Source organism: Tyto alba, unplaced genomic scaffold (assembly GCF_018691265.1).
Source record: "Tyto alba isolate M040663 unplaced genomic scaffold, T.alba_DEE_v4.0 Super-Scaffold_20000042, whole genome shotgun sequence".
NCBI classification, from domain to species: domain Eukaryota; kingdom Metazoa; phylum Chordata; class Aves; order Strigiformes; family Tytonidae; genus Tyto; species Tyto alba.
Genome location: NW_024881293.1, coordinates 15885154 through 15898644, shown reverse-complemented (window position 1 = coordinate 15898644; position 13491 = coordinate 15885154). Strand labels below are relative to the sequence as shown.

The 13491-nt window shown below is 37.5% G+C and overlaps 1 protein-coding gene across 1 annotated transcript in view; it reads right to left on the bottom strand.

Annotated features, from left to right (window-relative positions):
• Positions 1-1111: 1111 nt before the first annotated feature.
• LMNB2 (lamin B2) overlaps positions 1112-13491 on the bottom strand; it is a 44993-nt gene continuing 32613 nt past the window's right edge. Inside the window, exons 6-12 of the mRNA XM_033003083.2 lie at positions 12056-12181; positions 11637-11857; positions 10770-11061; positions 10152-10259; positions 9163-9282; positions 7642-7743; positions 1112-6428 (exon numbers count right to left, since the gene is read on the bottom strand). Of these exons, the coding sequence (XP_032858974.1) occupies positions 6387-6428; positions 7642-7743; positions 9163-9282; positions 10152-10259; positions 10770-11061; positions 11637-11857; positions 12056-12181 (1011 nt within the window). The 3' untranslated portion in view covers positions 1112-6386. The remainder of the gene's footprint in view (positions 6429-7641; positions 7744-9162; positions 9283-10151; positions 10260-10769; positions 11062-11636; positions 11858-12055; positions 12182-13491) is intronic.

Below are 13491 nucleotides of genomic sequence, written 5' to 3'. Positions count from 1 at the left end.
TGCCTACAGTACAATTTTATAATGAGTATGGACTAGTGAAAAGAAGCGGACTGGAAACTGAGCTAGTCTAATGATGAACATGGCAACTCACAGCAATGCTTCCGTCCCTTTCCTAGTTTTTAAGAATCAATCACTGCCAGGGCTCAGTATCTGCTCTTGTTCTCTCAAGTCAGGATCAAGTGGCTGAAATGGAAACAACCCCTCCAGTGCAGGGGCTGCAGAAGTCAGTGGGGTGATAAGAAAGGAAAGGGGACATTTATCTGCTCCAGCTACTCAAGTTCTGCTTTTGTTGGGAGCGGTGCTACTGATCAGAGGACAGCATTTTTTCCATGAGTACTGTGTCTGCATATAATTTAAAGGAAAGCTGCTTTTTGAGGAGGCCATGCAGCAATTCAGCTCATCTCTCATAGGAGTGTGGACAGTTCATTGTCCCCTGTCTACACATAGCAAGGTCTCTGCTGTGGTTTAACCTCACCGGCAGCCAAACACACAGATGATCCCTCACCCTCCCCTGCCCTGGGGATGGGGGAGGGAATTGGAGGGGTAAAGGGAAACTCCTAGGTTGAGGTAAAAACAGTTTAGTAATTGTAATAAAATAGAGAAAAATAACAATAATAGAAAGTACAAACGGACAATGCACAGTGCGACTGCTCACCACCTGCCAACTGATACCCAGCCCGTTCCCAGCCAGTGATCCTGAAATACCAAGATCCCGCAATCGCAATTCTGGAAGCGAGAGAGAACGCTCTCCTTCCCAGCTGCCCCTCCTTTATATACTGAGCAGATTTTTCATGATATGGAATATTTCACTGGCCGATTTGGGTCCGGTGCTCTGGTCGTGCTCTCTCTCAGGTTCTTGTGCACCTGTCCACAGGCAGGACATAGGAAGTTGGAGAGGCCTTGATCTCTCAGCAACAACTGAAGACATCGGTGTATTATCAGCATTCTTCCCATTCCAAATCCAGTACTGAATCCAAAACACAGCACTATTCTAGCCACTAAGAAGAAAAATTAACTCTATCCCAGTTGAAACCAGGACAGTGCCCTGGGATGAATCCTCTCAAACAGCCCACATGGCTTCTGTGTTGGTTAAATGAAAGAAGAAAACAAATAAAATGCAAAACATTTATTTGAGTGTGTTGTACAAAAAGTTTCCAGTCATAAAATGTATATTACAAATCATTGAAAAAGACAAGACATTTGGCATGCATATTCTAAAAAGAAAAAAACCCCCCACTTTGAAATGATAAAGTCTAGATCATTATGTAGTTTTCATAAGTTCCATGTGAACATTTTAATAATTTTGTCTTTATATTTCAATTTGCAATGCTTTTCACAATTCCTTATTTTAAAAACTTGAACCTTCCAAAAACTCATCTGCAGCAGCTGACCAGAGGTGGTCAGTTAAACTACAGTGACCTAGAACCAGAGCTATCTAAATAGACTGTGTTAAAAAAAAAATATCAAAAAACCACAATTCAAGTCACAAGGCATTACTGTCAAGAAGATAAGAGTTCAACTGTATTTTGTGCCCAAATGGAAAGCATTTTTGCTTAAACTTGTTTAAAATAGTTTATTGCTTGTAATTTTAAAGTAATGATGATCTGGATAGCTGGAATACACAATAACATCTACCTTATTAACATGGAATCGTCACTTCATTAAAAGCTAACTAGAAAATGTGGAAGTTCAATAAAACACGTTTCATATTCCTCAACTCCAAGTCAATTCACTGCTTGAGTTATTCTGAACTGAGTCTTTCAATATTAATCATCCTTTTCACTCTCTAGACCTTAGCATTTCAAGAAAGGCATTATGTTTACAAATAATAATTGCATGTAGATATGGTCTTGTATTAAAAAAAAACACATCGAAATTATTTTAAACTGGTTCAAAGCTAAGCATATTGAAGGGTAAATAAAAATTCTGCTTCCCAGGCCATTTTAAGTGAGAAAAGAAACTCACCAATGTAATTTGTCTTGACATTCAGCTAAAACAATGCTTTTAAAAATGCAATCACTACCCTCACCTTCCACTCACTGGTTTACAACAAGGCTTGCTTCCTGCTCACACAGGGTTTGGACCCAACAGTGGCAATAAAATCCAGTATCAAATATGGATATACCTTTGTTTAGAGGTAAGACTTTCAAAAGAAGATACAGAAAGAAGAGACAGAATGGCTTCACAGTGAGAAAGTGAGAGAAGTGGCTACAACAAATATAAGACATACGGCATGCATGTTTTTATACAGCATCAAAATCTTTCTGATGCACACAAAAGAGATTCTCAAGTGTTCTGGGGTGTAGAGAGGGATTTCTATAAGCCTCTTCTAACTAACCTCTGTTCAGGTTGCAGTTAAAGGGCCTTTATACAGGATGAGCATTAATAGTAAGAAAAAAGGGTGTATAAAAAACAGTAAAATCCACACGCTGAACATGAGGTGTCTCGCTGCTCAAGGACAAACATGCATATTAAGACCTCCTTTCACAGTACAGTCTGCTTCATGCTACAATACATTTTTCCTGACTAAAGCAAGCTGCAGACAAGCTTGTCTGGCTTTTACATTAAAGGTCATGGGAAGCAGACATTTATTTTCTTCCTGAGACTTTTGGTTCCTGCTACAAACACAGCCAGCCAACTCCCATCTAATGGCAAACTGGTGCTGAAGACAACTGATTAGTGTAAACTACTGTTTTTGTCGGGGCAAATCTAGAGTCCCGAACTAGCCTAAGTAGACACACTGGGAAATAACGCTGTGCAGCAAGAAAGGAATCATAGCCACTCTATTACTTAGAACAAGTCACTGCAATACAGCAACTAAAGTAACAAATACAGAAGTGAGGGAGAAAAGAAGTGGCATGGAATTTCAGGTTCTCTGTAATCATATCTCACTCTGGAGGATGCCACATTACCAGTGGGTCTGCAGATGGATGGACTTGTTCTGACACAAGCATTTTCACATGGTATAAATATAGGAATAGGTAGTATGCATTATCATATTTTATATTATATTGTTACAATCTACACAATGAAAAGATTAGCTTAACTATTCTGCTGCAGTTATGCTGTTATCCCTTCCCCCTCTTAACCAGTAAGAATCATTTAGGAATAATTTTTACTGTTTCATCCAGAATAAAGTTGATTGCCTGTTTTTCTGGAACAAGAACACCCATATGGGTAAATTAACCTCAAGTGACTACTCTGAAAAAAAGCTATACTGGTTAATTTCTGTAATCACAGAGGCCTTAAAATAATTTCTCTCCTGACAAATCAAATCTGTTTCTCCTTCAAGCTCTACACCTGGTACCTACACTAGAGTAGAAATGCTTACTATCCTCCAAGTTCTTCAAGAGTGGTTCACATTCAGGATCAAATAGGAAAAGAGGGCACGGGGACACTGGATTTTATTTGAACAAAAAAACTTTAATTATCCTGAAAATGAGGAAAAAAAATAATTGAAAAACAGAGGAAAAAGAAGCAATGCTTTCTTCGCTCGGTAAAGCCAAAAACCTCCCAGTTCGGAGCACCAACTTTAAAGGCATAGTGCCATTATGCTGAAGCTCAACATCAAAAGCAGGAGGAAAGGATGGTGTCCTAGAGAAGACGCCCACACAAAAAAAGAAAGTACGTGGAATACAGCAGTTTTTCTGTGTCTTGTAATTTACAGCTAGGAATTATTTCTCATATTTTTAGTAGCCTTTTAGAAAGCACTGTGGTGACAGAATCATCCACATTTAGACTGTTGTAATTCCCAGAGTGTCAATCACTGTTTTACATGAACATCTGTATATACCTAAACATGGTACTGAAGAATAAAATAAAAACGGTTTCCAAAATTAAAGGATGCAGTTGCAAATCTAAGGACAAATTCTGCAGACTGTTACTGAGGGGCACAGTGTTCATCACAAAAGATTTGCCAGCACCAGTCTTTAAGGCTACAAGACACATTCCCCATACAGTAGCTGTTAGGAAAACTATGGCTCAGGTAGCAAGAGGTTTTTCCTCATTCAAGTTGCCTTTCCTAGCCCATTCTTTACAGGAAAAGAAAAAAAAAAAAAAAAGTCACAGAAAAAATGCAAATGAACTACACACTCACTGCTTTAGTATTAAGACCACAGAACAATCTTAAACGCATAGGACAATCTTAAGAATAAGCAATCTGAAAACTGGCCAATGTAAAAAAAATAAATACAGATCTTTAGGAAAAAAAGGCAAAAAGCCCTCAGACATTATGTAATTATAGTATAGAAACTGTGGGTCAGAAAGGGAAATGCTGCCCAGTGGCTGGAAGGTGCATTGCAAAAATACTTTTACATTGATTGCATTCATTTGCGTAACAAGAAATTTAGAAAAGGTAGTTGACAACAGTATGTCTGAGAAACATAATTTCACTAGATACATTTTACAGAGAGATAGACATGATTTACTACATATTTAACCTTCTACTCAAGCAGAGTGGGAAAATTACATTAGAAAACCAGCCAAGTACATCAAGTTATCCCATTAGCCCAAACAGCCAAATCTTCATACTGCTTTTTTTGTAATGGATCTTCTGATAATGGATTAAAACATAGTTTTACATTTCTATTAGTTTAACTTCAGTAATTCAGTCATCTCACTCAAATAGAGAAAAGTAGCATCTGATTTATTTTTAAATGGCAAAATAAATCCATAAGCTTCAAAACCCCCTTTTGCTCCCACCCTGCTTGCATTACAAAGCCATCATCAGTCAAAGCCACTAAACTGACTTTCTAGGTTATATCTGTCAGTCACAATACTGTTCAGAGAACATAATATCCAAAAGCCACCGAAAACATCCAAACCTTGTAGCTCGTTTGACGAGTCCAAACTATTTGAATGACAAGATCAGACTTCAAGAGTGCAGGTATAAACAGGATTCTATGCTGGCATCAAATGGTATCCAAATTTTGTATCCAAACTATTAACTAGTGGAAAAAACATTTGCTTGTACAGTAGCCAATGCATTCTTTGGAGCAATCAAGTATTTTTCCTAGTGCTTAAAGCTGCACTACTATATCAATACTCTTATGGGAGTCAGAGTTATCTCCACAGAAGTGCAGCAGAAGAAACCCTAAGCTAAAGGGACACTGTCAGATACAAAATGCATCATACTGAAATAAAAATCACCTGCTACTCATACAAAGCATTTTTTATAAAAAACATTATTCTCCCTTCACTGTTACTTTACATTGAGCATTTGAACACTGCAAAGCAATGCTTAAGTCTTAAACAACAGCAGTTCCTTTTAACTTTTTAAAAAAGTCATTAAACTACTTCTGTACTATTTTGCAAATACTGCTCCTTAAGATACCTGGCAATGCCCCTCTGAATATAAGAGAAGTATGAACAAGCTGCATCTAGCTCTGATTAAAAAAGTCAACATTTACACAGGTTAACCTTTAAAATCCCCAATATTTATCATTGCCAAAAGTAAAAATATTTTTAACATCTAAAATCATAATCATTCTGTTTAATGCTGAATATGTCAAAATCATTAAATCATGATGCTTAACATCATAAATACTGTACATCACGACTTGTGTCCATGATTTAACAGGGTCTCATTTGTGACGTCAAAATCCACTGAAAATGAAACAGTTAAAACTGGTTTGGACACTTTCATACCTAAGATGATGTCTATATTCAGCAAGCAGAACCGATCATTCTCCATCTTCTGAAATAATTATATGGAGCTAAGGTGTTGACAGACTCAGATGTTTTTACTACTAGACTGTCAAACCCTGAAGTAGGACAAGATGCCATGGTACTGAGCCAAGAATGTCTAAAATGCAGCTTCCCTTTCTTACTTCCATTGGTGGAGTAGCATTTTTAATGAATCTGGGGTCTAGTTTTCCTAAGATGGGCACTGCTGAAGATACCAGGCAAGATACTACCATTTCTTACAAAGTATGGAGGAAACACTACTGTGAATCTCTCATCGGGCCCTGCAGATGAACATGCTTTCTTAAATTTTGTTGTTGTTGTTATCCTGGTATTATATGCAATTATAGATTTACCATACACTCAAGGAGTCTCATCCCATTTTAGCTAACAATTTATTTTCTGCTGAAGGTTTGTACAGAAGACTTTAAACTCTGTATGGGAAAAAATACTGTATTCCAATATAATGTTTCAACAAAGAGGGAAAAATAAAGAAATCTATTAAAAATTCTGGCAGTTTTGTTCGGTAAAGGTTTTTTTTTTTCGATTTTTTTTTATAAAAATGTACCAAGGAGTAAACTTTAAAGAAATCAGATGATGCATATAAAAATAGTTTTCAGTGGCTCTGGAGGGAAAAAAATAGCAAAAATAAAAGGAAAGAAATGAAAAAAAAAATAGCAAATAATAGTTTCTTTTTTCTTTCTTCACATCACTGAGCATCCTCTAGAGGTTGTTCTGGGATCCCCCTAAAATAAGACAGGCATAGTAGAACTCAATTCTTACTAGTTTTTCATATTGTAAACCCAGACTCTGGTTATCATCTCAGTTGTGAAAAGCTTTTATTTTGGTAGCTTAGTTATATTCAGTGAACATCACAACTATAGAGAAAGCATAGCACACGTCACAGTCTACTGTCAGGAGTAAGACACTGCTACTCTGGTTGTGGTTTTCTACAGTGGGTTGACTGGTTAATCTCCATACCTTCAACACTGATACAGATGACAAATGAAAACTGTGATGTCATTCGCTTCAGAACAGGATGTTTGTTTCTTTATTTCAAACGATGTTTCTGAGAGAGACCCATGCTGCAAAACTACTTCTTCGGGTAAAAAAAGTTTCTTGTTCAGTGGTGTTATACTACAAATACACTGCTCAATTGCCCAGAGACCAAAAAAGTTTTCAAAACTCAACTTCAAACCTGTACAGTATGAGTTCTTCATGAAAAGAACTACTAATGGCCACTGATTAGGAGAACAAATCACTTGAGTTTGAAATAAATCTAAAGTATTTTCTGATATCACCTGTATCAAGTATCTTTCTCCTTTTCACCCTGCTGACTGCTGGTCAGTTATTGCACAGTACTTAACTAAGGGTTATGAAAACATATAGGTGGCATTATTAAGAAAAAACAAGTTTATTTCAGATGTAGCAGGTATATACTATCAGAAAATCGATAAGCTGAAGCTTGCGGCAACAGCAGCACTCCTCCTTTCCTGGTTTTTAGTGGTTATATTTCCCAATGGTTAAATTCTGCTTACAGCAGACTCTTTTTTAATAGAGAAGCAAATACTGGAATGGGAGGAACACTGTCTGCTAAAACTAATCTTACTAACCCTAGATATAGTCTATGTCATTGCAAAGGTGTAAAATTCTGATCTGTCGCATACTTCCATAGATATTCTGGCATCCTGAACTGACACGAGCCGCTGCTTGAGCTGTACCATTTTCGATTCAAGCAGCAATTCCTGGAAGAATCACTCACATTATACTCTCTCTGTGCACTGCAGTAATCCTGCAGGTTTGCAAGCCATTCTGAGATCATCCTCTGACAACATCCATTGGAAAAATGGACCAGGAAGCTCAGAGCTGACAAAAACTGAAAGGACCCCCCCTAAATCTTATGCGTCATTAATCCAACCAAGGAGGCACAAGTTAAACATCTGGTCCGCATCTTATTACCTGCTGGTTGAAAAGGTCTTCTTCTCCAAACTCTGCTTCATCCTCTTCCTCTTCGTTCTCTCGCACGACTACTGATTTAGTAACATTTCTCACTGCAACTTCCTACACAAAACGACAAATAAGGAGATGGCCAGTAGTCTATATCTATCTCTTAAGTTTTTGCAACACCATCTATATAATACCCCTATTAAATTTTGGAGGGTTTAAAGCAAATTGCCCTAGATTTAACATTAACTATGCAAACAAATGCTGGCAATATCCTGCAATCCACAACATTCCTATTTCTATCCACTAAAAGGCACGGTAATGTAACTTAGCTTCAGAAATTTTCTTTCATTAACTAGGGATTTGAGAGGAATCAGCCATGTTTGTCATTAGTCTATTTTATACGAGGTCACAGCAGACCCAGCTAGGAGCTAAGACATACTGTGAGAAACTAATGTTTCTCAGTATGATTACACTGAATTAAGATTACTCCTAATTTCTACTAAATATTCTGTATTAATGGCACGTATCAATTATCACAATGGGCTTCCAAACCAGGCACTAAACAGAACTCTAAGACCCCAAGAAGCTTTCTTTATTACTAAATTATTTCTAACACTTCTTAAAAGTAAGAAATTCTTCTGTACACTTGTACCCTTGAAATCATAGGTGCAAATTTTTACTTGTGGAAGAAGTCACCCTAAACATACAGTTCTAAGCAGGGATACTAAAGGTAACCACAGTGGGAAAGGACATGGATTTTAATTTTTTTTCAGATACTAGTTTAACCACTTCTATTTGAATACTAAGCTGGTTAGCTTTCTATTTATACAAATGACCTTCCCTCCTACCTTGTCCTGTGCTGCTCTTCCTGCACAACACGTTTCCATAGAATTGTCAGCTAGAAAGGCAGCATGAAAACCGATACAACTGTAGTCTCTTTTACTTTCCTATTTCTATCAGATTGCTGAGATAATGGCACATTTATGAATAACAGCCAAAGCATGATCCTCCCTTGCAGGAGTCCTTTGAAGGGATGGTTTTAAAAAAATCAGTTGTGGGCAGATGTAGGACAATGCAGAATACACAGGAATGTGTGCCAAATTAAAACTTCTGATATACTGGCAACATTGAAAGGACATCTTCCATCTTGCTACAGTAATATTTACATTGCAGCCCAGAATGTTGTAGGTACTATACAATGTAAATTTGAATTGCCAGCAATACTTATTTGCTTTGTCTCTTCTGAAAATCCACACTCAAATTCCAAACAAATTCACTACTAGCAGGGTGTTTTTCTAAAACAGGAAAAAGTTGTCTATGGACGTAGTCAAGATGATGATCAGTTTTCCAAAATTTCCCAAAAATCTCAGAGATATTTCATTATTTCAGTGTTATATACGGTCCTATTTTAGAAGACAATAGGGGAGATCTTAAAATCAGGATTTCGTCATCATCGTTGTCCTCCACCCTCCAAATTAAAGAGTCTGAGAGATTACCCAGCCCACAGCTTTTTTTTCTACAGACACTGCCTACCTCTCCTTCAGAGTTTACAAGGTATGTGCGGATATTTCCTCCAGTGCCCCAGCTGCCTTGATTCTTCCACACAAGAACAGAAGGGGGGCTGTGAGATACGCCTGCATCTGCACCCCAAATCTAGTGAGAAAGACATTCTGTAATTAGCTATTTATGCACATTTTATTTTTAAATATACAGAAACCCCTAATTCTCCTACTTCTCTCTACATTCCAGTTTTGTTTCTGAATTCCAATGGCAGTTTTACCCTGCTTTTACCTACAACATTACTTGTAGCAAGATATTATTCTCAGTTTACAACAAAAAGTAACACTAGCCATTAAAAAAAAAGAGAGAGAAAAAAATTATCTAATATTGCAGTCATCAATTCTTTTCTCAATATACGTATTTCTCCTACCACTGTCTCAATGACTATACTGTATGGAACCAAGAGATAAAATGCAGCTTGTCGTGTTATCAATTAAATCTTTTATTTGTATCTGAGCAGTTGACACTTAAGTAGAAATAGCTGGACCTGATTAAAAGTATTTTTTTTTCTTCTGAAAGAACACCTGTTGCAGACTGAAAATAAAATACAAAATTATAGAAAAGCAGCTGTTCTACTTCAGGTAAGTATGAGAACACCTAATCTTAAACTTAACTAGACTGAATGAATGCTCTGAAATGTTCCTATATCATTAAGAGGTTGAGCATGATTAGTGTTCCAAACCTGGGCAAAGGTGTTTGAAAACAAACAGCCCTTGGCCCACCCCCAAAATACCTTTTTCTTCGACTTTCTCTATGCCTGAAATGGGCTTAAATACTGAAGTGCTAATACAGAAATTCAATTTCTGTTCTGCATTTTTAGAACTGACATCTTGCTCCTCTAAAATGACATCCACAAAACCAAAAAGTTCTACATGAAATCAGGCTGTACCAAAAGTCACATTTACAACTGCCACAGCGTGAACAAAATAATATGTTGTTGACATACTGCAAGTATAACTTACTGTTACAGTCTGCCCAGCTCTGAGGACATACTTAGGAGTAAATTTATAAGCAATTTCTTCTCCATCTCCAATTTGTCTTTTCAGTCTCCAGTTACCCAAAGACTGATCCTAATGGAGAGAGTCATAAGGTTATTCAGGGTTGGCAAAACAGAGCAAACAGGCATCAGAGCTTTCTCTATGTCTCGGTTATTAAAATAATGTGAACATAAATTTACTTACATGGTTGTTAGACATCTACATGCTAACCTGGAAGTATTTGTCTATACCCACTAATAGTCCAAAGTGTAAAATCCTGTGAGGTCATTCAGCAAAATTTAAAATTATACACATTTCACACAAAAAAGTTCTGCTAGAGCCAGCAAGGCTATTTACATGAGCAAGGTACCAGCACACATTTAGACATTTGAGAGACAAATTATGTTCGCTTCATCATTACATTCATGTTCGCACACTTAACGGTCAACTTTCAAATGCCCCTGTTAATTATTGCAGGATTCTGTACCTTGAGATGTTGCTCCTGCTCTCCAAGTGACTCCACCTACTTGTGCTATAAAAAGCTGTGTAACATTTCAATTTAGCACCCCCTCTTTGTTTACTAGGAGTTCTGCACATGCTCACCTTCTCCGAGTTGTTTTTCAGTTGAACGTATTTGCCCTCCAGGTCTATCTCTTCTATGCTGATACTTCCTGTAGCTGAAGCTTGCTGGGACATTTGGAAGCTACTGCTACTACTGCTGCCACTAATACTTCCAGTGCCAATTCCACTTGTTCCGCTGCCTGAAAGCTCTTCTGCTTCAATACGTTTTCTCTTGCCTCGCGAAGTGCGAACAAGTGAAGTACTGCTACTGCTGCTGCTGGAGGTAGCCCGAGAGACTGTAACACGGGAGGATGGACTTGGAGAGAGCTTCAACCTTAGCACAATGAAGGAAGCATTTTAATTAACTCATCCACAGAACTACAAAGCAATAATGCCACAATATACTCAGTAACCACACTGTAATGTATGCACCAAGGCTGAAAGCAGCCTTACTGTGCGTGTCAGGAGGACTGCACATAAAATTTTCCATACCTGAGAAATTTTCTGATAATACAATTATGCAACTAGGAAAGCAGTGCTAATGAGAGCAACACAGATCACTTAACCATCCTCTCCAGTGTTTCTACTACTAAACACACTGTTCTTGGCCCATAGTTTAAAAACAGGAAAATACAGAAATATAAACACTTAAAAAGAGGATCTGAATGTCAGGCACATTATATACTCCACTGTACTCTGAGACCATTATAAAAACCAAAATAAAATAAAGACGGTGTTCAAATAAGAACACTTGCAAGTGTTCCGTGCAACACACTGTGGTGTGAAGCCAATGTGACTTCAGTGAAACAAAGTCTGGGCATTCCTGCTCAAATGGGAAAAAAAAATAAGCACAAGAAATGAAAATAACACCTGCTAGTCATAAGAAAAGAATGTGGAATCTGTACATACCTTTCCTCTTCTCCTTCCAGGAGTTTTCGGTAAGCACTGATCTCCATGTCCAGTGCTAATTTAACATCAAGCAGTTCCTGGTACTCTGTAAGCTGCTGTTGCATCTGGTCCCTCATGTCTGTCATTTCCCTCTCCTTTACATCTAACATCTTCCTAAACTTTTCCCGCTCACCAGCCATCATTTCCTCCAATTCACGAATGCGATCTTCTGCTGCACTAGCCTAGGTAGACAGCACAATGGAAAACCCAGTTGGCATCTATATGAGTACAGTAAAAAAGTTAAAAAATTCATCTCCCTCCCAAATAAATATAAAGACTTCTCTCTGTCAAATTCAGAAAATATGAAGGGACATAAATGTTAATATATCCAAATAATACAGTGCTCTGTATTAGAGATGAAAGCAAATTTAGTCCTTTACCTGTTTCTGAAGGCCAGAAAGCTGGTAGCTCAGAGCTTCTATTCTCATGCGAGCCTCCTTCAACTCCTCTCGAGCTGCACCAGCAGCTTTGTCATTTTGGTCAGAGGACAGTTTAGCATTCTCCAGCTGGAAGGCAAATTTTATACACATCACTTGCATTAAGTTAGATATCCTGTAAATATAATTTTGGTTAAAAAAATAGAAGCTATTTGGTCAAATAATTTTGAATGGAAATCTGGTACATTTATGATAAGAATTGCATAACATTGAGGAAATTCCCTAAGGATCAGGAAAAGCAATTTCAGTCCTATAGGGTTTGCTTATACTATTAAAAAAAAAATAGTCTATTAGCCCTTCCATTATACAAGCAGCCTTACAGTTTCCAAAAAAAGTGAGGTTCATGTGATCACACTATCTGCTTGTTTGTCCTAAGAACAATCACACTGGGTCAGAGCAAAAGCTACCTAGTTCACATCCTGGCCTAACAGTTCCACAGATGACCAGGTACTATGCTCAGTAAAATATTCCACAGGCATTGTGTCTCAGCTGGCCATTTGCAATGCAGGGACTTCCTATGCCAGAGACAGTACTTTGATGTTTACTTTCTCTCAGTGGATTTTTCAGGCAGGAATTTGTTTCTGCTTTCTGAATTTATGAGGCAAGGAGTTTAGCTATATATTAATGAAGAAGAGCCTTCTTTTGTCTCTTTCAAGTCTGCCGCTGAACATTCAGTGTCCCTACTTCCACTGAAAAATAATAATCACTCCTCATTTTTCTCCTCTGTGTTATTTTTCCTTTTACAGACATTCATTGTATCTTCCCATTCTCTCGACTCATTTATTTTCCCAGGTGAATTTTTAAACTTTCCTCATGCAGGACCTGTTTCATACTCTTAATTGTCTTTGTTAGTCTTCTCTGTATTATTCTGTACTACCTTTTCGAAATGACTAAAACTACTCACAGCACCCCAGATGACATCCTCTCCCACAGCCAAACCAATGCTTTTGGTTGTATTCTCTTTCTCTAATAGTTGCCAACATTCAATCTGTTTTCAGTTTTTGTTATTTTCACCTATGAACAAGCTTCATTTCTAGTGGTTAATTTTAACCAAATCTGACAGCAACAACAGAGCTCAAAGCTATTACATGGCAAGTTTCATAAAAGTAGATAGCTAGAAGGAAATCACCCTTTTCATGCCTTGCAGCTGGAGTTCAACAATTCTGCTACACACCATGGAATTCACCCAGGAACTAAACTGCTCCAGTACTAAGAACTGTTAGAGGCAGAACATGTTCTTTAGCCACACAGCACAAAGCTTTACAAAATCAATCATTAGCTCTGCTGGTCACAAAGTTCTGAGTATGGAAGAGAACACACATAGAGTATTCTTTAGTATAAGGGTTTTGAAGGAACTTCAAGTCAACTATATACTCCAT